General features: G+C 41.2%; 1 protein-coding gene and 1 long non-coding RNA gene across 4 annotated transcripts in view; one reads left to right on the top strand and one right to left on the bottom strand.

The window, feature by feature from the left end:
* Window positions 1-26,667, top strand: part of RSRC1 (arginine and serine rich coiled-coil 1) — a 315,683-nt gene that overhangs the window by 140,551 nt on the left and 148,465 nt on the right. For all 3 annotated transcript variants that reach the window (XM_084876045.1, XM_084876044.1, XM_084876046.1), the window contains exon 5: window positions 23,624-23,660. In XM_084876045.1, coding sequence (XP_084732171.1) covers window positions 23,624-23,660 — 37 coding nt within the window. The remainder of the gene's footprint in view (window positions 1-23,623; window positions 23,661-26,667) is intronic.
* LOC311618477 overlaps window positions 6,326-26,667 on the bottom strand; it is a 384,318-nt gene continuing 363,976 nt past the window's right edge. The window contains exon 3 of the long non-coding RNA XR_014794338.1: window positions 6,326-6,335. This is a non-coding gene — a long non-coding RNA (uncharacterized lncRNA). The remainder of the gene's footprint in view (window positions 6,336-26,667) is intronic.

Raw genomic sequence — 26,667 nt, forward strand, 5'->3', positions numbered from 1 at the left:
GAGCATTTTTGCCTATTTTAGCAAGTTAGTTTTTAAGTTATAGATAATTTACACAATGAAGTTACTGTACTCATAGAGCTGCTGTGAAGATTTTTAAAAAATACTTTTAAAAATTGGATCACAGTAAGATATTTTCATGGAAGAAATTTTAGAAAACACAAGCAAAGAATTGGAATGAACATCAGTTGAAATCCTACTGTTAAATACAGCTAACATTAATTTATAACTTTTTAGTTACACATATATACTCACACTGTATATATGCATGTATAAAACTATTTTTAACAAATATGACATTCTACCATTCTATAATATGCTCTTTTAAAAACTTAATGTGCCACAAGAACATTTTCATGGAAATATACAACTACATCGTAGTTTTTAATGGCTACATGGTTTTCTGTTTAATGGATATTGCCATATTTTATTTCAGAGTTTGCCATTATTGGGTATTTATTTTGTTCCCAGGTTTTAGCCTCTTTTTTGGTTTTTGTTTTATTAAATACAATGTAGTGATTAGTATGGAAGTAGAACTTTCAGGTCAAATGCTTTATGTGTGTTATTGAGAAATTTTAACATTTTCAAATTGCTCTGTGGAAAACTTGTATTATTTTCTTTAGCATCTGAGGGTACCTGATTCCCCACACCTTTGCCAACACTGGACATATAATCACTCGTTTTCATTTTTGCTTGTCTGCTAGGTAAAAAATGGGATTTGATTTTATCTTGCAGATCTGTGTCTATAACATTTCTCTTAATGTTGATTAGCAGATTTTTTAAATGAATATTTTAAGAATTTAATAAGAGTTGATTAAGGGTCAGTTATTCATTTTTACTTAAATCCTTATCCGTTTACAGCCTCCTTCCCAATCATGGTTCCAATTAAGGAATAGGAGAATACTGTAAAATTTTGTTTCATTGTTAAGGTTATTTTTTTTAGAGATTGACAGTAATAAATCCTCTCAATCAAAATTTGGACAATGAATTCAGGCTGCCAGGTTTCCAATTTGCCTTTTACCAGCTGAGGGATATACTGTGGTATCTACTTAACCTTTCTAAACCTCAGTTGTCGAATCTACATATAATATGGATAATAATTTTATCTCTGTATAATAAAGTTATAAGGATTAAATGAGTTCATTTTTGTAAAGCTCTTACTACATTTGCTTGTTGTATACTATTAACATTTTTTCAGAGATGGAATCTCAATGAAGGTTGGTTCATTTAGATATATATGATGAAAGATTTAAGTGCTATAAAATGCAAAGAGATCTTTAGGAAATGGCATATGGTTTGACTTTGGCAAGAATCTTGAATTTTATGCTGAGGAGTTTATTTTCATTCACTGTGCAAAGAAAAATTTTAGTGGTTTTATTTCCTACCACTATTAGGTGGTTACCTAATTACCGTCACACCTTATTCTTTTGTTTCTGGATACAGTATCACTGTAGTTACATATGAAAACATCAGAAGGAAGAGTTAAAAATATCAAAATACTATATGACAGAAATCAATGATGATCTAATTTTTGTAAGAAATACAAAATAAGTACATTTGTGTGAATGCATAAAAATGGAGGGAAAACCTAAAATATGTTGAGATATTATCTTTGGCTGGTGGGGTTTCAGGTGATGATTATTTTCTTAGAACCAGACATAATTTTGAAAATTTCAGGGCCCCTGCTATATTCCATATGGCACCTTTTCAGATACTAGCCAAAGCCGTCTCTTCATCCTGTGGATGCAATACCGCACCAGGATGCACTGCTTTGTCAGGCCGTGTAGCTTTTATCGTCCACTGCCTGGTTAGCTTTTCTTTTTCTTTTTTCTTCTTTTCTCTCCATAATGAACAGCATGCACGATTGTACATGATGGCACTGAAAACTTACATAATAAAAATTATTTAAAATTAAAGACTAAAAGTAACATGACCTTTTAATGCATCTACTCTGGGCAGGCTGCTCTGCTTACTTGACCTCTGCAGGTGACTTTGAGCCTACTCTTCCTGCCTCTTCTTTTCTACTTACCCACTCTGCTCAAATGCAATCAATCCTTCAGGATGCAGCTAAAATTACCCTCCTCTTTGAAATATTTTTCAACCGCTCTAACACATATGGCAATTTCATCTTCTTCTGAAGTGCTCTTGAACTAGGTTAAGAACATGGATTGAAGGAATCAGTGGTGAATGGGTTGCATCTTACCTGCTAACTCCAAATGACTGGCACTGACTACTTAGAGCACAATGTTAAGATGCTTGAGCTGCACCTGGGAAGAAGATTGTCGTTAATGAGGAATGTTAGTCGTGCATGTGGGAAATAACAGATAGGTAGCATGTTCTCATTCACTTTGCCTGGCTTAGACATTAACTCTTTAAAAAAAAAAATTATATATATATATATATATATATATATATATATATATATATATAGTTTTTTTAAATTGATTTTCCACAGAGAGGAAGGAAGAGGGATAGAGAGCTTAGAAATGTCAATGAGAGAGAAACATCGACCAGCTGCCTTCTGCACACCCCTGCAGGGGATGAGCCCGCAACCAAGGTACATGCCCTTGACTGGAATGGAACCTGGGACCTTTCAGTCCCCAGACCTACTCTCTATCCACTGAGCCAAACCGGTTTCGGCTAGACATCTTTTGTGCATTAGTCTTAGTTTGACAACACTGTTTTAGACATCTAAGATATGGATATCACATCTTAGTACTTTTAGTTGATGATATTTATGTTTTTGTTATTGTTATCATTATCCAATTTTTCATGGAGCTAGGTGGTCAATATAATATATTTATATTGCTGTTTCTAGATTCTAGATGTTCCAAGTCTCTTTCTGGAATAATTTTCCTTGTGTCTGAAGCATTTCTTTAGCAGTTCTTTTAGATCAGATCTACAAGTGATATCAGTGTGTTTTTTCTTTTTTTTTTTTTTTTTTAATCAATCTTTATTGTTCATATTATTACAAAGGTTCCTCATTTCTTCCCCCCTCCACCAGGTTCCCACCCCACCCTCTGCCCCCTCCCCATCCCCCATTGTCCTCATCCATAGGTGCACAGTTTATGTTCAGTCTCTTCCTCCCTCCCTTTCCCCGATAGTAAATCCCTTTTCAGATAGTAAATCTGTTACTTAGCATTTTCTCATATCAATAATACCTCCACATGCCCAATGATACACTTCACACAAAAGACATTTCCAAATAGGTCAACCAGCCTCATCCAGGCCCCACCCAAGGCACTCACAGATCAACACCCCAGCGCTATACTAACTCAACACATCCAGATCTAAGCCTTCATCACTTGATTCAGCAGACCCTCAAGTTCCCACAAAAGTTTCCAGCCATGTCTGAGAGGCAGCCGTGGGCAGGGACAGGCGAGGAGCGAGCTGTTTCGGGCCTGGTTGCTCCGGGCCTGGCCTCTGTTGCTCAGGTTCGTTCCACAACCAGCTGCTCCGGGTCTGGTCACTGCCGCTCCCGACCTAGTTGCTCTGGACTTGGCTGTTGCTGCTACAGGCCTGGCCGCACCCGACCCGGCTGCTCTGGGCCCGGTTGCTCCGGTCCCGGCCGCTCCGGGCCTGGCCGCTCCCAGCCTGGCAGCTGCTGCTCCGGGCCTGGCCGCTCCCAGCCTGGCAGCCGCTGCTCCTGGCCTGGCCGCACCAGACCCGGCTGCTCCGGGCCTGGCCGCTCCCAGCCTGGCAGCCGCTGCTCCGGGCCTGGCCGCACCAGACCCGGCTGCTCCGGGCCTGGCCGCTCCCAGCCTGGCAGCCGCTTCTCCAGGCCTGGCCACTCCCAGCCTGGCAGCCACTGCTCCGGGCCTGGCCGCACCAGACCCGGCTGCTCCGGGCCTGGCCGCTCCCAGCCTGGCAGCCGCTGCTCCGGGCCTGGCCGCTCCCAGCCTGGCAGCCGCTGCTCCGGGCCTGGCCGCACCAGACCCGGCTGCTCCGGGCCTGGCCGCTCCCAGCCTGGCAGCCGCTGCTCCGGGCCTGGCCGCACCAGACCCGGCTGCTCCGGGCCTGGCCGCTCCCAGCCTGGCAGCCGCTGCTCCGGGCCTGGCCGCACCAGACCCGGCTGCTCCGGGCCTGGCCGCTCCCAGCCTGGCAGCCGCTGCTCCGGGCCTGGCCGCACCAGACCCGGCTGCTCCGGGCCTGGCCGCTCCCAGCCTGGCAGCTGCTGCTCCGGGCCTGGCCGCTCCCAGCCTGGCAGCCGCTGCTCCGGGCCTGGCCGCACCAGACCCGGCTGCTCCGGGCCTGGCCGCTCCCAGCCTGGCAGTCGCTGCTCCGGGCCTGGCCGCACCAGACCCGGCTGCTCCGGGCCTGGCCGCTCCCAGCCTGGCAGCCGCTGCTCCTGGCCTGGCCGCACCAGACCCGGCTGCTCCGGGCCTGGCCGCTCCCAGCCTGGCAGCTGCTACTCCAGGCCTGGCCGCTCCCAGCCTGGCAGCCGCTGCTCCTGGCCTGGCCGCACCAGACCCGGCTGCTCCGGGCCTGGCCGCTCCCAGCCTGGCAGCTGCTACTCCGGGCCTGGCCGCTCCCAGCCTAGCAGCCGCTGCTCCGGGCCTGGCCGCACCAGACCCGGCTGCTCCGGGCCTGGCCGCTCCCAGCCTGGCAGCCGCTGCTCCGGGCCTGGCCGCACCAGACCTGGCTGCTCCGGGCCTGGCCGCTCCCAGCCTGGCAGCCGCTGCTCCGGGCCTGGCCGCACCAGACCCGGCTGCTCCGGGCCTGGCCGCTCCCAGCCTGGCAGCCGCTGCTCCGGGCCTGGCCGCACAAGACCCGGCTGCTCCGGGCCTGGCCGCTCCCAGCCTGGCAGCTGCTGCTCCGGGCCTGGCCGCTCCCAGCCTGGCAGCCGCTGCTCCGGGCCTGGCCACACCAGACCCGGCTGCTCTGGGCCTGGCCGCTCCCAGCCTGGCAGCTGCTGCTCCGGGCCTGGCCGCTCCCAGCCTGGCAGCCGCTGCTCCGGGCCTGGCCGCACCAGACCCGGCTGCTCCGGGCCTGGCCGCTCCCAGCCTGGCAGCCGCTGCTCCGGGCCTGGCCACACCAGACCCGGCTGCTCCGGGCCTGGCCGCTCCCAGCCTGGCAGCTGCTGCTCCTGGCCTGGCCGCACCAGACCCGGCTGCTCCGGGCCTGGCCGCTCCCAGCCTGGCAGCTGCTACTCCAGGCCTGGCCGCTCCCAGCCTGGCAGCCGCTGCTCCTGGCCTGGCCGCACCAGACCCGGCTGCTCCGGGCCTGGCCGCTCCCAGCCTGGCAGCTGCTACTCCGGGCCTGGCCGCTCCCAGCCTGGCAGCCGCTGCTCCTGGCCTGCCCGCACCAGACCCGGCTGCTCCGGGCCTGGCCGCTCCCAGCCTGGCAGCCGCTGCTCCGGGCCTGGCCGCACCAGACCCGGCTGCTCCGGGCCTGGCCGCTCCCAGCCTGGCAGTCGCTGCTCCGGGCCTGGCCGCACCAGACCCGGCTGCTCCGGGCCTGGCCGCTCCCAGCCTGGCAGCTGTTGCTCTGGGCCTGGCCGCTCCCAGCCTGGCAGCCGCTGCTCCGGGCCTGGCCACACCAGACCCGGCTGCTCCGGGCCTGGCTGCTCCCAGCCTGGCAGCTGCTGCTCCGGGCCTGGCCGCTCCCAGCCTGGCAGCCGCTGCTCCGGGCCTGGCCGCACCCGACCCGGCTGCTCCGAGCCTGGCCGCTCCCAGCCTGGATGCTCCGTGCTTGGCTACTGCTGTTCTGGGCCTGGCTGCTCCCAACCCGGCTGCTCTGGGCCCAGCCACTCGGTGTCTGGGTGTTCCTGGACTGGCCACCCTGGGCTTGGCCACCTCTGCCTCAGGCCTGGCTGCCACTGCCCCAGGTCTGGCTGCTCCAGTGCTGGCCGTTGATGCTCTTGTTTTGGCTGCTGCTGCTCTGGGGCCTGGCCACTGCTGCTCCGGGCCCAGCTGCCACTGCCTTGTGCCTGGCCACTCTAGCCCTGGTCGCCGCTGTTCCAACATTCTGTCCCTTTTTTCTCTTTTTTTTTTTCTTTTTTTTTTAAAAAAAACAACAAACGCATTTATGTTGCAATGTTGGCTGGTGCGTTGAGTTCTGACTTAGTCTTTGATTTTTCAAGATCTTCTTGGTATTCTTTCTTAAGTAATTTTACTATCATTTGCTCTCACTTGATTTCTTCACATTGAGAACTTCTTTGGTTTCTTCCTCCTTGTCCTGGGAGCTCAGCAGGTTGGCCTGTGGCACCCCTTTGTTCTCCGTGGGCTCCCGCGCTGCTCCAGCCTGTTGCCGGGGTCGGCGCCACCCAGGAAGCAGCCCCCGTCCTTGGCTCCGTTGCCCGCGCTCAGCAGTCGAAGGCTCAGGGGCACCCCCCCCCCCTGGGGGCCCCATCGCCCGGCTCCTTGCTGGCGCCCGGCTGGCCGGTGTCCGGCAGGGGCTCCTGCTCCTCGTCGCGTTCCTCCTGGAGCTTTCTTTCTCCCTCCCACTAGGGGAGTCCAGGATCAGAGTCAACAGACTGTCCTCTGCGCACAGTGTGCGCGACTCCGGGGGCTCGGCCTTTCGCCGCGCTCCCAGGACTCCACCTCACAGCTCCGTCTCCCCCTGCCCGAGCCTGGGTCCCCAGGGACTGGCCCAGACCTGGAGTTCGGGGCGGTCTGGACTGAGGCTCAGAGCTGCCGCTGGAGGTTTTGTTTCTTCCGGCTAGGGTAATCCAGCATCAGAGTCAACATTCAGTTCTCTGCGCGCCATGTGCGCGCGACTCCGGGGGCCCCGCATTTCGCAGGCCCCCAGGATTCCGTCTCACAGCCCCGTCTCCCCCTGCCGGAGCCTGGGTCCCCAGGGTCTGGCCCATAACTTGGGGCTCAGTGCTGCCGGTTCGGGGGTTCAGCCCAGGCTGGGGGTTCTATTTCCTTCCTGCTAGGGAACGCCAGGCAGCACCCAGCCCTCTCCTCCTCTCTGGCTGCAACCTCTCCGCGCGCGCGTACGTGCGAGCGCGCCGCATGTCTCCGTACCTTAGGCTTTTTTTCAGCTCCTCTGATTTTCCTTCTGGTTTTCTCCCTCCTTCCTATTGTAGAGTTTTCAGTCAGTCGACTACCTGTAGCTCTGGGCGATGTCCACTCTACATTTTAGTTGTATTCCCTTGAAATTGTTGTGAGCTGCTGCGGCTAGGTGTATACCCGAGCAGCCATCTTGGATCCTCTTCTCAGTGTGTTTTTTCATCTGAAACTGTTATCTAGAGCACAGCTTCAACATTTTTGAAATCTCATTTCTTTCCTTTGTAGACCCTTTCTTTGAATTCCAGAGCCTGTTTACCAGAATGACTGTAAATGGCTTACCTGATACATACCAAATTAAGTCTTCAGCTTCCCATTGGAATATGCTCAGTGTGTATCATAAGTCCTCCACTATTTAATATGTTTAATTTAAACTTGTCCCACTATAGTAGATGCTCACAAATACTGGTAAAACTAAATAAAGAATCTTAAAAAGAGAATAGCCCATGTAAAATTCACTGATCATGGTACACTTGTCTGTGTAAATGGTATATAAGTTCTAGAATAGAGTATCCTATATAATAAAAATGTTATATGCAAATAGTCATTACACTGTGAAGCGTAATGACTGGATCACGGATCAGCAGGAGGAAGGGGCAGCGAGCTATAAGCAGGTGGTGGAGAGCTACAGGAGGGGGCAGGGCAGCAAGATATGAGGGGGGAGGCATAGAGGGGGGAGGGAGCTACAGGAGGGCAGCAGCAAGCTACTGGCTACAAGCAGGTAGCAGAGACCTACAGGAGGGGGCAGGGCAGCAAGCTATGAGTGGAGAGGTGGGACTAGGGGGTGGGAGGAGCTACAGGAGGGTGGGGCAGTGGGTGGAGAGCTACTGGAGAGTGGCAGCGAGCCCTGGTGCACAGATTCATGCACAGATCTACTAGTTTATAATAAAAAAAAGCATAATATGCTAATTAGACTGGACAGTTGAATGACCTACTGGACATCATTCAGGATGTCCTACCAGATGAAGCTGTGGTGGCAGGAGCCAAGGCAGAGGTAGTTAGGGGCGATCAGGCAGGCAGGTGAGCAGTTAGGGGTGATCAGGCATGCAGGCAGAATGGTTAGGGATGATCAGGCAGGCAGGCAACAGGGGCCATCAGGCAGGCAGGCAGGCAGGCAAGCGAATGGTTAGGGATGATCAGGCCAGCAGGCAGAGGTGGTTAGGGGCGATCAGGCAGGCAGGCAGACAGGCAAGTGGTTAGGAGCTACAGTCTTGAATTGTAAGAGGGATGTCTGACTGCTGGTTTAGGCACGATCCCACACGATCCCATAACCTAAACCAGCAGTTAGACATCTTCAAAGGGTCCTGGATTGGGAGAGGTTGCAGGCCAGGTTGAGGAATACCCTCCCCCAACCCATGTGCGAATTTCAGGTCTCTAGTGTTGTAAATAATTAGTTAAATAAAAATACTACTCATAAAATAATACAAACTTCTGAACACTATATTATGAACTGGGGTAACATAAGAATATATATTGAGAGCCGCTAATTTGCAAGATATTCTCCAATCAGGAGAAAAATGCTGAGTATTCTAACCAAACTAGGTACATTAAAACTTGGAATTCCATGAATATCTTTTTGGAACTTAGAGCTAATACTCTGTATTTTTCTTATTGGGCTTAAAATGTAAAAAAAAAAAAAAAAAGGTAATTGAGACATTGTTTTTCCTTCTTTTTTCAACATACTTTATTATTCTGCCTCCTCTAAGAGATCGGAATATGAGAATGTGCTTATGTCAGGATATTTTTACTGGAGGTTAGCATTTGGCCAGGCTCTTTATATGTTTTTTTTTTTTTGAAAAGTAGACTGACTTTCGTTTATAGGTTGAAACGTGGTTACAAAAGCTAACATCTATAAAGAGATTTCTTTATTTTGGAAATCGAATATGGTCAATTGGTCCAGTATTAGCCTGTCGTATTGCACCAGTATTTATTGAGTGACTTATGTATATATGTGCTGATTTTTTTCAATCCCTGTCTTGAATTTAAGAATGAAAAAATTAGAGAAGTTATATAACTTGACAAAGTTATTTAGTAAGTAGTAGGGTTGCAATTTGTACCTAGGGTTTTCTTAGGTTTATATATTACTAAAATCTTACATTAATAACATTTTATTCTTTAAAATTTTTTAAAATATATTTTTATTGATTTCAGAGAGGAAGGGAGAGGGAAAGAGAAATAGAACCATCAATGATGACAGAGAATCATTGATTGGCTGCCTCCTACACGTCCCTTACTGGGGATCAAGCCCACAACACAGACATGTGCCCTTGACCAGAATCGAACGTGGGACCCTTCAGTCTGCAGGCTGACGCTCTATCCACTGAGCCAAACTAGCTAGGACATAACATTTTATTCTTAACTTAAAAAGTCTTATACATGTAAAATGTATCAATTATTATTTGATACTACTCTTGATCTTAGCCAAATGACAGAGAAGCGATTAATTATTATTTGAGATGGGAGATATAAGAACCTTGTAACTCAAGCTTTTAAAACATTGACTGCCATTATGTAAAATAAAAACACAACAACACAAAAAACAGGAAAGAGGATATAAAATTAATTGTGATATTATCGCTATAGCTGTAGAAAACTGCAGCATAGTAATCTTTTGAAACTGAATGATACGCTCTGTTCGTGACAAAAAACAGTCTGTAAAATTGTATACTGTTATAGGAGTTATTCTATTTTTCAAAATTATAGTCTGTGCAAATTGTATATGGGATAATACATACACAATACTAATTATAAATATATTTAAACTTTTATTTCTTCAAGACTTGGTTCATGAAATATTTTGATGCTATAGCTGGCAGTTGCTTGCAGTAAGGTTTCTGAGTATTTTATAAGTTAACACTCACTGGATTTTGGGCTAGCTCTATGAAATGGCTTTGGCTTAAATTTATTTTATTACTTTTCTACTCCCCCCCCCCCCCCCAAAAAAAAAAAGTTAATTTTCTTTTGGATGTCTTGATTATTTAATTTGTTTTAAAATAGTACTTTTATAAGTAAATCTATAATTTATTTTGGGTTGATATAATAGGGAATGATCAGAACAATCATGTACTTTTTCTGGGAGAAGTAATTAATTTTTTTTCTAAGCTAATATTTTTACAAGTGTGAATGCAAAATGCATATATTGAGAGTAAAGAAGAATGCCATCAGCCAGAAGGAATAGGGTTGGATTTTTTATTGTTGTTGTTTTCAAAATAAATGCCATTATTAATTGTGGCTCCCTGGTTTGGTTCCCTTGGACCATTTAAAACCTGAGTGATCAGTTTAGTATTGTATTGCTAGCATCTTTTTTAAAAAAGTTAAACCCTTCCTAGTAAGACTAGATCTAAAATAGCTTATTCTGTTTTTTAAAAACTTCATGAGAGGATATAAGCTTTATCGTAGCAAGTTTCTGGATTTACAGCATGCTTCCTTTGGCAAAATAATGAAATCTGTTTGCCACAAAGGTAAATTAGTATCTTTATTTTAATTTTTTTTTCTTGGCCTCCTCTGATGAGATTGATGCATTGTGTCTCTGCTGGAAGGAGACCTAATATTGAAGGAGACAGGTGCCACAAGGTTTATTTAGGACAACCTCAGCCTTGTCCCAGTCAGTTTCAAAATGTCTGCCTCATACATGTTGAGCTACTGCATTTCCTGCGTTAGAGCCTTGTGTTATGCCAACATTACTATCTGTGCTGCCTCAACTACAAATTGGATGAACAGCCCATGACACTTTTTCAATATTATTACATTAAACCAAGTGGATTTTGATTGATAACCTAATATTCAACTAATGCAAAACATCAATCATGGCAAGTATATTAATTATTTAATATTGCAGTCTAATTCAGAAATCGATGTGCTGCATGAGAGGAAGGGAAACTCATGGTTCCCAGAAGATTTAAGACAGGGAATGATTAAAAAAAGACCTGCTGTACTCCTGTGTGTTAGTTCGATACAAATCTTTATTCATTTGCCAATAATCTCTTCCCATTTTCCACTTCAGGACCATTTTATCAGTTTTGAGACCTATAATTGAATTAAGTCTGCTTTCAGCACAGGGCAAAAGGAGTTGCACAAATATTGATGAAGTCATGACAGGGACAACCCAAGAGACAGACCACTAAAGAGGACAGACCTTTAAAGAGGACCATTTGTTGCAAGATCCCTCTATCAGTGTCTTGGATCTTGCCTCTCTATTTTTAAAAACGTATTAAGACTTTTGGAACCACTATTAAGACTTCTGTATTTAAAAATCTATTGTAATGACACATTTTTAAAACGCATTGCCATTTATGGTGTAGCTTCATGTACAATATCTTGCTGCTGCTTTTTTTCCCACTGTAACCTTATGTGTTAGGTAAGGCAGGTTTTACAGAATCACACATTATAGAAGAAGAATATGAGCTTTGGAGAAGTTGGCTTATTACAACTATTTATTAGGTCTAGTAATAATTAATGATGTTTTCTAATACTTTTTTAAATTGAATTTATTTAAACAATACAACAAAATTTAATCAACAATATAGTTGCCGTTGTTTTCTACTACTTGTGCCCAACGCTCAGGAAGCATTTTAATCCCTCTGTTGTAAAATTCTTGTGATTTTGATGCAAAAAAAATTCGGTCAATGCATTTTTGAGGCATTCTTCATTATTAAATTTTTTTCCAAGAAGAAAGTTTTGCAAAGAACGAAACAAATGGTAATCGGAAGGGGCAATATCAGGAGAATATGCAGGTTGAGGGAGAACTTCCCATTCCAACTGGCACAATTTTTCAGCAGTGATTCTTGCAGTATGCGGTCGTGCGTTATCGTGGTGAAGAATTACGCCCTTCCAATTAATCAGCGCGGGTTCTTTTTCTCTTAAAGCTTGGGCTAACCTTTCCAATTGGGCACTATACACTGCACTTGTAATGGTTTGGTTAGATGGTAAAAGTTCATAATGAAGAATTCCTTTAAAATTCCACCAAACACACAACATCACTTTTTTCGCATGCAAGTCAGGTTTTGGCGTGGGCTGCGGAGCCTCATTTTTGTCCAACCATTGAGGCCGCCTTTTCAAATTAACATACAGCACCCATTCTTCATCTCCGGTAACAATTTGCTCTAAAAATGGCAAACAGTTTTGACGAGAGAGGAGCGAACTGCAAATTGTGACTCTTTGATTACGGTTGTTGTCGGTCAACTCATGAGGAACCCATTTTCCAAACTTTTGGACTTTGCCAAGTGCACGCAATTGATTGGAAATTGTTTTTTGTGAACAATTTAAAGTTGTCGCAAGCTCTTGTTGGGTAATTTGAGGATTTTGCACCAAAAGAGCTTGAAGAGCTTCTTGATCAAAATTGGACACACGGCCTCGACCACTCTTGTCATCTAACGAAAAATTTCCCTTGCGAAATTTCTCAAACCAACGCTGGCATTTTCTGGCGCTAACTGCATCTTGACCAAGAGCACTACAGATATTTTTTGCAGCCTCACTTGCTTTTCTTCCTAATTGGAACTCGTAAAGCATGCAGTGCCGAATATGCTCTTCATCCGCCATCTTCTTAGCCCTAGTTCTGCAACAAAAACCAAACCAAACACAAACTTTTTCAAGCAAAACTTGTTAATTGCACTTCACACGTTCTGTAGATACCACATGTTTGAAGGTTATGTCAATACAAGTCAACGCCAAGCAAGATTTTAAACGAATGTTTAAAAACAACATTAATTATTACTAGACCCGATATACAAGTTCTTACAACTATTTTATAAGAGCTTAAATGTGAGTGTAGTCTTCTGCTTCTAGAACCAAGGTTAAATAATCACGCTGTTTTGAATAATATTTATGTATTCATGATGCTTTCTTTATCTGTGTTGTTTTGAGATGGCCACCCTTTCTGTGTTTCTGCCCAAAGTAAAACTAAAGGAAACTGATTTCCTTAGAGAACTTATTGAAAATTTGGTGTCCCAAACTATGATACTTATCTAAGCTTTATGAATATGTGAGCCTGCTGGATATAAATGAAAAATTCTTAATGTATTGTCCTCTTTATATCTCAAAAAATATTTGGGGGGAGGGATGGGAGTGGCTTAAATATATTTTATCTTAAATTACCACCCCAGTTTTCTTTTGGCTCATATTTACCTTGTTATATCTTTTACTCTCTCTTTTCTGGAAACCTTCTGAGTATTTTTGTTTTGTGGGTTTTTTGTATATGAGACATTGCTGAATTTTTATTTTTACCCAATCTGAAAATCTTCCCTGGCATTTTAACTCCAGGTTATTATGGGTGAATTTTTTTTAGTTTTCTTTTTAATCATTGATTGCTTAGATTACAATAATTACTATATCCTATGCTTTTTCGTGAATTTATTTCTCATCTTTATGCATTATATTCCTCAGAATTTTGTTTAAATAGTGTCTTTGTGTGGATAATTTTTTTGAAACTTTGCATGCTGAAATTTGTTTTCTATCAACTTAATAGTTTATTTAGCTGTATATAAATTCATACTCACAGTCCTTTTCCTTTAAAAAAATATTTTTATTGATTTCAGAGAGGATGGGAAAGGCAGAGAGAGATATAATCATCAATGATGATAGAGAATCATTGATTACTACCTCCTTCATTCCCGCCACTGGGGATGGAGCCCACAACCTGGGCATATGCCCTGACCTGGAATCGAACTATGACCTCCTGATTCATAAGTCAACGCTCAACCACTGAGCCACACCAGCTGGCCTCTTTTCCTTTAACATTTACTTTCTCTTAGAATTTAATACTTTCTTCTTCAGCATTAGTATTGAGAAGTCTGATGTCAGTGTTATTCTTCCTTTATGGAGGGGTATGTTTTTTCTTTCTGGATGCTTTTAGACTTTTATCTTGATCTATAATAGTCTCATTACCCTTATATTATGCTTTGCTGTGTATTTTTCCTTAATCTGTTTACCATTCTATGTAATCTTTCAATGTAAGATTTGAAGATTTCTGTATCTGAGAAATATTTGTCATTTCTTCAAATGTGTTTGTTTTCTGTCTTCTAAAGTGTCTTTGCTTTCCTTCTAGGTTTTTCCATTACATAGATGTTTGCACAAATGCTATTCTTAATTTTATCTCTTATTTTTTCTATTTTTTCATTCCTTTCTTATGCTTTCTGGGAGAGTTCTTGTACCCAGTTTTCCAGCTCAATAATTCATTCTCAGTCTTTAGCTATTTTGCTTTCAATCCAAACCTCTGTGAGGTTTTTCAAACTATTATATTTATATTAATTTCTAAAAATCTTCCTTTTCAATATGTTATTATACCAATATTATAATTTTGCTCAGTGTGTTCTATTTTCCCTGAATGAGGTTGCTTCTTTGGTTATTTTTTTCTATTCCTATGTTTACACAGTTCAGAGATCTTAACAATTTTTTTTTTTGTGGACTTCTCTTTCACTTCCTGCAACATTAGCTGCCTTGGCTAGTAATTTTATTCTAAGGAGATAAAAATCTGGGTTCTAGCTGATGCTCCTCCAGGTTAATTTAAAAATTATAGAGTCCAAAGCCTGGCCTCAGTCAACTATTTTTTCATTTTTAACATTTGTTTTTACTGTTGAAAGTATTACAGATTTCCCCATTTCTTCCCCATTGACCACCCCCCCCCCCACTCTACCCCACACCCAACTACTTTTTCCATTGTGTCCTACTCCATCAAAAACAATACAACTTATAAACAAGGATTTATGGAAGAAGCCACATCAAGACTGGTAGGAAGGCGAGGCACCTAAAGAGCTGGCCAAGTTCTCACAGGCAGTGGCTGAAATTCTTAGCTGTAACAGTTCCCTTTAATAAATGTGGGGTCTCAACTATACCCAGGCTCCTCAGCCTAGAGTATGGAGCCATGAAGATGCTGTGAAAATCTGGCTGTGAAAATCAGCGGTATTTTCTCCACCAGGGAGAGAGAGGATTCTGCTGGAGACACAGGCACCCTTTTAAAGAGCCATGCACAAAATCCTTTTTCACAAGCACTTACCATGGGCTCCAGAGGAGGGAGGGTGGAGTGGAATTTGTCACATGAGGAGAGACTGATGTTTTTGCCTCTGGGGAGACAATTGAAAGGACAGCACCAGGATTGCTGAGCTGAGTTTCTCTCCCACACTACCTACGCCATCTTTCTTGGGTGGAACAATCCCTTTCATATGGCATCAGCCTGGAGAAATCCAATAACTCTACCCTCTGGATTCCCTGGTGCCTTACCCTAAAGAGCTTGCACCCTACTAAGGAGTCAGGTACCTGGCCTGGGGTGTAGAGAGGTCTGGGCAGACTCATTGTATGGCTTTGAGGCAAGGGCCATTCCCCCCACATTACTGTGAAACTGACTGATGTCTTCCCCTTGCAGAAGATCTGCTAGCCCCACTCTGGGCTCCTGGCAGACCCACCCTCCCTACTCCTGGTGGCTCCACCCTACTGAGATCTGGGCAGAAGCCAGGACAGACTGAGTTGTATGTCTCTAGGATGGGGGCCTTTTTTTCCACGCATGCCCTACCTGTTCAGAGATCTTACTTTACGAGGCCAAATCTTGGTCTGTTAGGGCCTAATGAACTGCTGGTCTCATCCTGACACACCCCACCACAAAGGTGTGCAAGCACCCAATGGGTGGCAGCTAGACTTGGTATACCCTGGAGCATTGGCTGAGTGGCCTCAACCCAGCACTGGCATCAAGTTTGAACCTGTGTGAGTCTGGTGAACACCACTCACCCCTACCTGGTGACTTACTGAGAGCCTACCTCATGTAACTTGAGTACTGCCAGAGGTTCTTCCAGTGACAGAGTCTAAGTTAGCTGGCAGAGGCAAGAGAGGCAGATTTCAGGGTTTCTTGGGACTTTTGCTGACCTGCCTTGGTGCTAGAAAAAGCCGGCCTTAGTGAACAGCTTTTTCCTTCCCACACATCCAGGCACAAAAGAGGTAGCCATAAACTGGGATCACTTTGTGGCTCCAAAAAAGGTTGTGCAGAGCCAGTCTCAGGCAGCATCTAAATTGGCCTGCACCAGAGTCCCTCCCAAGAGGCCCCAAAACAAACACACCCAGTGGCCAGCTTCAGATAGCATCATAGCAGGATTTAATTAGCTTCAAAAGTGGTATCACCAAAGGAAGATCTAATCAGGCACTGGATTCTGCTGAGGCAAAATCTACTTAGTGTGGTCAGCATCTGCACAGCAGCTCATACACTATGATCAGGGTCAATCCTCAGAGTCAGCCAGCCTGAGTGTCGACCCTAAGCACAAAGAAGCCAATAACAATCAATACTCCATTACAACAGGAGGGCCCACATAATGTGCACAAGGGACATTCCTAGAGAGCCCAGCACAGGTGATCAAGGGGACTTTGCCACTGGGTCCCACAGGACATCTTCAAAAGATCATTCTACTAGAGCTACCTAATACATAAAAACAAACACAAAGAGACAGCCAAAATGGGAAGACATGCTCCAAATGAAAGAACAGGAGAAATCTCCAGAAAAAGAGATATATGAAATGGAGACAAGAAATTTGTCAGATATGGTTATAAGGATGCTCAGGTAACTTAGTGAAAACTACAACAGCATGAAAAGGGATATAGAAACCATGAAAAAGAACCAGTTGGAAATGAAGAATACTATTTCTGACATCAAGAATAAATGGGGAAAAAATTAAAAAGTAGGTTGGATGAAGCAGAGAATCAAATCCGTGATTTAGAAGACAAGGTAGAAAAAACACCCAATCAGAGCAGCAAAAAGAAAGAAGAATTTGAAAAAATGAGGATAGTTTAAAGGAACAATAGTATAATATAAGGTGTAACAACATCCACATCAGGAGAAGAAAGGGAGCAAGGGATAGAGAACCTATTAGAACTTCCCTAACCTAGTGAAGGAAAAAGATACACAGGTCTAGGAAACAGAGAGTTCCCAAACAAGATGAACCCAAAGAGGCCCACACCAAGACCCATCATAATTAAAATGGCAGAGTTAAAAAAAAAAAAAAAAAAAAAGACAATATTAAAAGCACGAGAAAGATATTTATCTACAAATCTACAATGGAGCTTCTATAAGATTCTCAGCTGATTAATCAACAGAAACACTTAAGCCAGATGAATTGTCATGAAACATTCAAAGTGATGGAAAGGAAGGACCTACAACCCAGGTTACTTTACATGGCAAAGCTATCATTTAAAATTGTTGGAGAAATAAAGAGCTTTCCAGACAAGAAAAAACTTAATGAGTTCATTGCTACCAAACCAGTAATACAAGAAATGTTAAAGGGTCTTCTTGAAGAAGAAAGAGAAATAGGAACATAGTTAAAAAAATAAAATGGCAATGAATACATAACTATCAATAATCACTTTAAATGTAAATGGCCTAAATGCTCCAATAAAAGATATAGGATCGCTGAATGAATAGGAAAATAAGACCCATATATTAGCTGTCCTACAAGAGATCCATCTCAGAACAAAAATTCACATAGACTGAAAGTTAAAGGATGGAAAAAATATATTTCATGCAAATGAAAATTTAAAAAAGCTGAAGTAGCAACATTTATATCTCCCTCCCTCCCTCCCTCCCTCCCTCTCTCCCTCTCCCCCCCCCCTCTCTCTCTCTCTCTCTCTCTCTCTCTCTCTCTCTTTATTCTTTCTTCCAATAGTTTCTTGTCCTTGATTCCAAAATGCAAACAGCTTAAAGAATTGATTTCCCATAATTTTGTGATAAACTCAGTTTACAGTGAAACCTACCCTGAAATGAAACGTATAGCCTTTGTTTATCCCACTCTGTGGGATATTCATGTTTCTTTTAGAATTAATGTGTATGATGATGAGATGCTGCCTCGAGCATGCTGTCAGCGTTGCATGGCATGTAGTGCATATACTTTATTACCTTTCTAAGCTCCCAACTATTCTCATGAAGCATGTCTAGCCCCAGTGGTTTCAGATAATGAATTAAGAACTTGTACTTTGAATCTGAATATTTTTGGTTTTTTTATATTCTAATATTATTTTCTAATAAGAACCATTATGTGACAATGTAACGGGGGGGGGGGGGGGATGATGTAGATGTATATTATATAGAACAGATTTTAAGATAGATTGCCAAGTGATGGTACCAAGAACAGTGCTTATACTATGTTTCTGTTTGGGTTTAATTAAAAAAATTTTTTTTAATGAGAAGGAAGAAATACACACGTATATGCAAATAGAATATCTTTACAAAGACTAACAAAGAGGTAATAATAGTGATTGAGATTGAGAACTGGGAGTCAGGAGGAGGAAGATGGCTGCCAAAGGGAAAGCAGACTGCAAGATAGTGTGCGAGTGAGAAAACAAGGGGAGAGTGTGTGGTCGCATGGAAAGTGTTCGTTGGTGAGCTGAGGGACATCTATACTCCAGGAGACTGTGGGAACTGTCAGATGGGGCTCCCTTGACTGGGGAGCCCCCACTACTACTGGGTTCTCTCCCAGAGCAACCAGCTTGGACGCAGAGACTGCACCATCTTAAAGGAAAAGTGGATGTTATTGGGAGCCTGAAAAGGCTGGGAAATCTACAACTACAGCACCCACTGAACAGCTGCGAATCCGAGAACACCGGTTTCCAACTGGCACAAGCACGCAGATTCAGAGGAGCTCTACACTCCACCACAGAAAGGAGAGAGAGAACTACATAACCAGACACGTGGAGAAGTGAGAACATGGGGAGACAAAGGAAAAGCCCGCATATGAAATAAAGCAGGCATCACCAGAGCAGGAAGTAAACAAAATGGAGGCAAGCAACCTGTCAGAGAAAGAATTCAGATAAATGGCCGAGACCGGTTTGGTTCAATGGATAGAGCGTCGGCTTGGGGACTGAGGGGTCCTGAGTTCAATTCCGGTCAGGGGCATGTCCCTTGGTTGCGGGCACATCCTCAGAAGGGGGTGTACAAGAGACAGCTGATCGATGACTCTCTCATTGATGTTTCTAACTATCTCTCTCCCTTCCTCTCTGTACAAATCAATAAAATATATTAAAAAACAAAAAAAGAATTCAGATAGATGGTCATAAGGTAGATGAAAAAAATGGAAGACAAATTTGACAATACGTGTAAGAACCAAGAGGAAAACCAAGAAGAAATGAAAAATGACATTGCTGCTGTAAAGAACTCAATAGAAAGCATCAAAAGTAGACGAAAAGCAGCAGAGGACTGCATCAGTGAGCTAGGAAAAAATACCCAAGTAGAGCAGTTTCTAGGAAAAAAATTAGGCTTTTTACTAGAACACAGTGTACATGTTCTGTACCCGAAGCTACACTGTGTTCTAGTAAAAAGCCTGCTCAGATTGGCCAGAGTCAGAGAGGCGGTCTATTAAAAAAAGAACTGATGTTGCCTCGGAAGTGGGGGGTAGTCTTATACAGCGAATATGGGCCTAAACCTATGTTTTAACTGTAAAATTAGGGGGTTGTCTTATACGCCGGAAAATACAGTAGTCATAATAATTGATGCAGAAAAAGCATTTGACAAAATCCAATACTCTTTCTTAATCAAAACTCTCAGCAAGGTGGGATCAGACCTCAATATCATAAAAGCTATATATGATAAACCAACAGCCAACATCATACTCAATGGGCAGAAACTAAAACCATTCTCTCTAAGAACAGGAACAAGACAGGGATGCCCACTCTCACTACTCCTGTTCAACATACTACTGGAAGTATTAGCCATTGCAATTAGACAAGAAGCAGAAATAAAAGACATCCAAATTGGAAGAGAAGAAGTAAAGCTGTCCTTATTTGCAAATGATATGATATTGTACATAAAAAAACTGAAAGACTTTATTTAAAAAAAAAACCTATTAGACTTAAATGAATTCGGCAATGTAGCAGGATACAAAATTAATGCCAAGAAATCTATAGCATTTCTATACACCAATATGAAGTTACAGAAAGAGAGACTAAAAAAGCATTCCCATTTACCCTTGTACAAAAAAAAAAAAAAAAAAAAAAAAAAAAAAAAAAAAAAAAAAATTAAGATATCTAGGAATAAACTTAACTAAGGAGGTAAAAGACCTATACCTGGAAAACTATAGGACACTGAAGAAAGAGTTAGATGAAGATGTAAATAGATGGAAGAACATACCATGTTCATGGATTGGTAGAATGAACATCATTAAAATGTCCATACTACTCAAAGCAATCTATAGATTCAATGCACTCCCCATTAAAATACCAATAGCATTTTTCACAGACTTAGAAAGAACTCTCCAAAAATTCATCTGGAATTAAAAAGACCCGGAATAGCCACAGCAATCCTGAGAAAGAACAAAGTTTTGACCATATTTAAAGCTGTATTACAAGGCCACTGTTCTCAAAACAGCCTGGTATTGGCACAAGAACAGACATATAGATCAATGGAATAGAATAGAGAACCCAGATATCGACCCAAACCACTATGCTCAATTAATATTTGACAAAGGAGGCATGAACATACAGTGGAGTCAAGAGAGTCTCTTTAATAAAAAGTGTTGGGAAAATTGGACAGATACATGCAAAAAAATGAAACTAGATCACCAACTTATACCATACACAAAAATAAACTCATAATGGATAAAGGACTTAAACATAAGATGGGAAACCATAAAAATACTAAAAGAATCCAAAGGCAGAGAAATCTCAGACATATCCTGAAGCAGTTTCTTCACCAATACCATTCCTAGGGCAATGGAAAATAAAGAGAAAATAAACAAATAGCACTACATCAAAATAAAAACTTTTTCACAGCCAAAGAAACCATCAACAAAACAACAAGAAAGCCCACTATATTAGAGAATATATTTGCAAATGTTATCACTGATAAAGGTTTAATCACCAACATCTACATACAGCTTATACAACTTAATAAAAGGAAGATAAATGATCCAATTCAAAAATGGTCAATGGACCTAAATAGAATCTTTTCAAAAGAAAACGGAAGGAAGGCCAAGAGGCACATGAAAACATGCTCAAAGTCACTAGTTATCCCAAAGATGCAAATCAAAACAACAATGTGGTACCATCTCACACATGTCAGAATGGCAATCATCAACAAATCAATAAAGGACAAGTGCTGGCGAGGATACGGAGAAAAAGGAACCCTCGTGCACTGCTAGTGGGAATGCAGACTGGTGAAGCCATTGTGGAGAACAGTATGGAGTTTCCTCAAAAAACTAAAAATGGAACTCCCATTTGTCTCAGAAATCCTACTTCTAGGATTATATCCCAGAGAACTAGAAACTTCAATCAGAAAGGATATATGCACCTCTATGTTCATAGCAGCACAATTCACCATAGCTAAGATTTGAAAACAGCCTAAATTCTCATCAGCAGATAAGTGGATTAGAAAACAGAGGTATATCTATACAATGGAATACTATGCTGCTATTAAAAAGAAGGAATTATTACCATTTGCAGCAGCATAGATGGACCTGAAGAGCATTATATTAAGTGAAATAAGCCAGGCAATGAAAGAAAAATACCACATGATCTCACTTATCTATGGAAAGTAAAGAACATTATAACCTGATGAACAAAAAGATGGATACAGAGGTATTAAAGCACCAAACAGACTGTCAAATTATAGCGGGAAGGCTGGGGAGTGTTGGGGAGGCTGGTAAAGAGATCAACCAAATGACTTTATGCATGCATATAAGCACAACCAATGGGCACAAGACACTGCGGGGGGGGGGGGGGGGGGTAGGATGAGGGCATGACAGGCGTTAGGGGAGGCTAGGGGAAGGTCAATGGGGGGGTAAAAAGGAGATATATGTACTACTATATGTAATACTCTAAACAATAAAATATATTTTAAAAAACATGGAAAGCTTAAAAAAAAAAGAAAAAAACAGCGAACTGTGAATCAGTGATAGAAGGAAGACTTAATTTTACTTTTTTGTGCACATATACATATTGTACTGTCAAGTGTTTCACTATATACATTATTCTTTTTGTTTATATTTCAAATTTCACAGGTGTTCATATGAGAATGTCCTTACAAAAATTTGAAGTTCTGTTTGCCTTCCAGATCCATTAAGTGCATTGTTTTTAATAATTATGTAGCTATCAGCCTTTTCTGACACCTTGTTTTTAATTTATGACTACCATTTATCATTAGGACTTCTTTCAGAGAATGATTTTTAGAAATACTTACATTTTAAATATTGAATACATGAAATGGTTAAGATTGCCAGAAGCAGAATGTAGAGAAGAGAATGGCTAAAGATATGTGCTTTGCTAATCAGTAGATGTTGAAATTTATTCCTAGTATGTCAGACTGGGCAGGGAGAGCAAAGGTTGGAAGCATGGGTTCTAAGGTAAAAAAAGAGGGAAAATTGGAAAGATTGTATAGAAAAACAAAGGAAACAAAGAAGTATATAGGCAAAGAAAATTGAAGAAATAGAGGAAAGAAATAAAGGAGCCGTCAGTGAAAGAAAAGATATGGGGAAAAGATTCAACATCATGAATGCAACACTGTTTTGGTTGTTGAATTTACATAATTTTTCCTGCAATGTGATAGAAGTATAATTTTATGTTAAAAAATAAGGCTTGGTGCCAAAACCGGTTTGGATCAGTGGATAGAGCGTCAGCCTGAGGACTGAAAGGTCCAGGTTCGATTCCGGTCAAGGGCATGTACCTTGGTTGCGGGTACATTCCCAGGAGGGGGTGTGCAGGAGGCAGCTGACCGATGTTTCTCTCTCATCCATGTTTCTAACTCTCTTCCTTTCTGTAAAAAATCAATAAAATATATATTTTTAAAAAATAAGGCTTGGTGTTTATGATGGAATTAAAATACTACTTGATCAGGATGAGAAAAGCTAAAAACCATTTGTCACTAATAAATTAGTATACTCTGAAATCGGGATTTAAAAATTTAGCTATTTGCCACATTTCACCAAGTGTATATTTAAATTATATTTGCTACTTGCACAGGTATTTTTATTTTTAATTGCATCAGCAGTGTTTTGTTTACAATGAAGAGCAAGAAGTTAAATACTGAAAATATGGTACTTTATGTTTATGGGGTTTTTTTTTTTGTGATACTTTGTTTTTAATATTTCATTAGTCTTAGATCCTGATTTGTAGTGTGAACTAAGTTAATTTAATTAATGTCAACAAAAATTGGTTACAATTTACTGTTTAACTATGTAATTGTGAACATATTATTTAGGAGCATATTCTTTGATAAAAATGCAACCATTGCTGGATAGATATTGTAAAAGCAAAAAAGTGAAATGTCAATAGGATCTATATTGTGGATAGAACCTGTATGTTTGAACATTTTCATAATAAAAGTTTGAGAAAACAAACTGAGAGAAAACTAATGTGAAATAAATAGTAAGTTAATAGTAAAATAATAATATACTTCTTTCTGTTGTGTATTGACTTTGAAAATCTGAAACATTCTTTCTGTTAGTGGAATACCAATTTAGTGGAAATACTAGTAGATATGAATTACTTATCTGTTTCCTTTTGATGTAAATTGTTTTGTCATTAAAATAGTGTTATATGAACATTAGTAAAGATAAATGAAAAACTTCTAAGGGTTTATAAAATAGTTTTGAGGTAAATATAAATTATAGCAGACAAGGGTTTAGCCACTATTTAGAACTTTTATTCTTCTATTTTAGGGAATCTGGAAACATCAAAGCTGGATTAGAACATCTGGTAAGTTCTAATTTTCTCTTGAACATTTGCATCATCTTTGATATCTGCATTCCAAATGAACACTTTTGAATGAGCTTTGAATACCTTGTATTGAGAAAGTCAACCATTTCCCAAAGGGTCAGCTTACTGCTATTATGTGAAGGCACTTACATTTTCATTTATCTTGTCATTTCAAGGGAATTTAAATTTTTTTAGATTACTTTTTTTTTTTGATGTAGAGATGAAATAAAATGGATGACAATCCTTGGATTGATGATTGCTTTAATTATAAACAAAAATTGGTGTAGAATTTTTGGCATATCTTGATCTAACAAAAACAAGCTTGTGTTTTAAGAAAAACACAATCAAATATTGCATGCATAAATATGGTATGTTTTTGCAATTTAACGGCTTTGAAAGAAGTGCACAGCTTTGTTTTTCCTAATGTCTTTGCTTTATGAATAATGCATTGGTTTAAACTACATTCAGCTTAGAACGTAAAATAATTGAGATGCAAAATTTTTGGTTTAAGTAAACATTTTTAAAGCATAAGTGAAATTTAAACTGACTTTACATTAAAATATGTCCATTAATCAAAAAATTGGAAAAACTGTTGTATTGTAACAGGTCCAAAAATTCATTGAGTTTACCACAATGAGTGTTGTTCATTACAACATTAAGTACTTCATTTAAACAGAGCATTATAAAGTCATGCTCTGGTTTCTGGTCAAATCCAAATGTTGAATAATTAATGAGAGATTCTTTTGTAAATACAGTCTAAGTACTTTTTTAATGTAAGACCTCATTCGTATATCATATTGTAGCTTTGTTAACGATTAATGTGCTTTTGGTCTTCTACAAAAACAAACAGTAGTAAGAGGCAAATTCATTTTGAGTTATAGTAGTAGAATTGTAAGGGATTTTTGGTTTTCCTTTCAATAGCTAAAGAAACTAAGAAAACAGATTTTTGAAAAATTATCATAAAAATTACAAGTAATTATTAAAGCAGGATATAATAACCTTATTAGAAAATTTGAACTATATATTTGTCCAGGTTAGATATAAATAAGTAAAATTTTTATTCTCATTATTAAAAATGATATCCCAAGACCTTGTTAATTACTTCATAGTGGCACATATATTTAGGACTTATAGACATCAGAATAAAAATGTAAATCTAAGACATCAAGTTTTAGTATCAGTTGAGGGTTTATAACAAGGAAGAACACCTTCCACAGAGTCAAATTGAGCTGTCTTTTATATTTCTCTTATAGATTATTTATTTAAAAGACTCTATTTACTTGATTCATATGCCTAAGTAAATAATAAGTTAGATTTTTTTTAGTTTAAATTTTATATTTTTTATACTTACAGTAGGGTCTCATTTTCAGCGACTATTTTATGATTTATACTCAAAATCTTCTGCAGTGGTTTTCTAACTGCCTTGGGCTGCCAGGAAGGCTCCCCAAAGCAGGTGGCACTCCAGACTTCCTCTACCCAATCTAACCAGAGTAGTTCCTCTTTTAGTGATTTTGTAAAATCTTAAACTTTTAAAATAAGATTTCATCTGAAGAAAGAGTTCTCCTACTAAAAATATCTAAAAACCTTTGATGAAGCTTGTTAAAGTCAGAAGCAATTGTTTGTTAATTATTCTTTTCTATTCTTGAACCTAAGTTATATTTCATTTTTTCCTGTGTCATATACATCAAATATATTTTAAACATAATGCATTTTTGGAATGAGAGAGCCTGCATTAGTACAACAGGTAATGGTGGGCAGTGTGGGAGTAGATTATAATGCATTTTATTTAAGTTGTTCAAAAGACTCTATAACTTATCCTTATAAAATTGACTCAGCTCTGAATTATTAACAATATATGACTATACTAGTGCATGAAATTTGTGCATGGGGTAGGGGGATGTCCCTCAGCCTGGCCTGTACCCTCTCTAATCTGGGACCCCTTGGAGGATGTCTGACTGCCGGTGGAGGGACATTAACTCCAGCCATTAGAAAAGTCACACAGAATGTCCTTGACATACAAACACTGTAGTTTTATTAGTTGTTTTAATAATAATGGCCATTCTTTAAATAATATCTGCTTACATACAATACAGCTGGTACTTTGTGAATTCAGAATGTTAATATGACAAAAATCATAGAAGGTTGTAGTAGAAATAACCTTGAATTATCTAGTCCAAACTTTTATAAATATTGGAATTCCCTTTTCAAAGATTTTTAATTCTTGTTGTCTTAAAAAAAGCTTAACCAACTTTTGAAGCAACCCATTTTCTGTGAAAGGACTATGGAGCAGCCCCCCAGGCCTGGAGGACTCTGGCTGAGCTGAGGTGACTAGGTTTTGCCATCTTGTGGCTATGGGCACCACCATCTTTGTGATGGTGTGATGGTCAATTTGCATATTCCCTCTATTAGATAGGGTAGCTGTTTAACATAATACCACACACATATATACATACATATATCAATATATTGCTTTGTGCACTAATAACATTCAGAAAACTTAGTGATATTCTTGCTAACAATCTGAATCTCCACGTTCCCACTGAGCACAAATAATCCATCTTTGAATTGACTCTATAGCCAAATACAATTAGAAGTATAACTTCTGCCAAAACCAGTTTGGCTCGGTGGATAGCGCTTTGGCCTGCGGACTGGAAGGTCCCGGGTTCGATTCCGGTCAAGGGCATGTACCTTGGTTGCGGGCACAACCCCCAGTAGGGGGTGTGCAAGAGGCAGCTGATCGATAATTCTCTCTCATCGATGTTTCTAACTCTCTGCCACTCTCTCTTCCTCTCTGTGAAAAATCAATAAAATAAAATAAAAATAATAATCCATCTTTGAATTGACTGTATAGTCAAATACAATTAGAAGTATAACTTCTGTCAAAACCGGTTTGGCTCGGTGGATAGAGCGTCGGCCTGCAGACTGAAAGGTCCTGGGTTCGATTCCGGTCAAGGGCATGTACCTTGGTTGTGGCACATCCCCAGTAGGGGGTGTGCAGAAGGCAGCT

Source organism: Pipistrellus hanaki (genome assembly GCF_964339955.1).
Source record: "Pipistrellus hanaki genome assembly, chromosome: 2".
NCBI classification, from domain to species: Eukaryota; Metazoa; Chordata; class Mammalia; order Chiroptera; family Vespertilionidae; genus Pipistrellus; species Pipistrellus hanaki.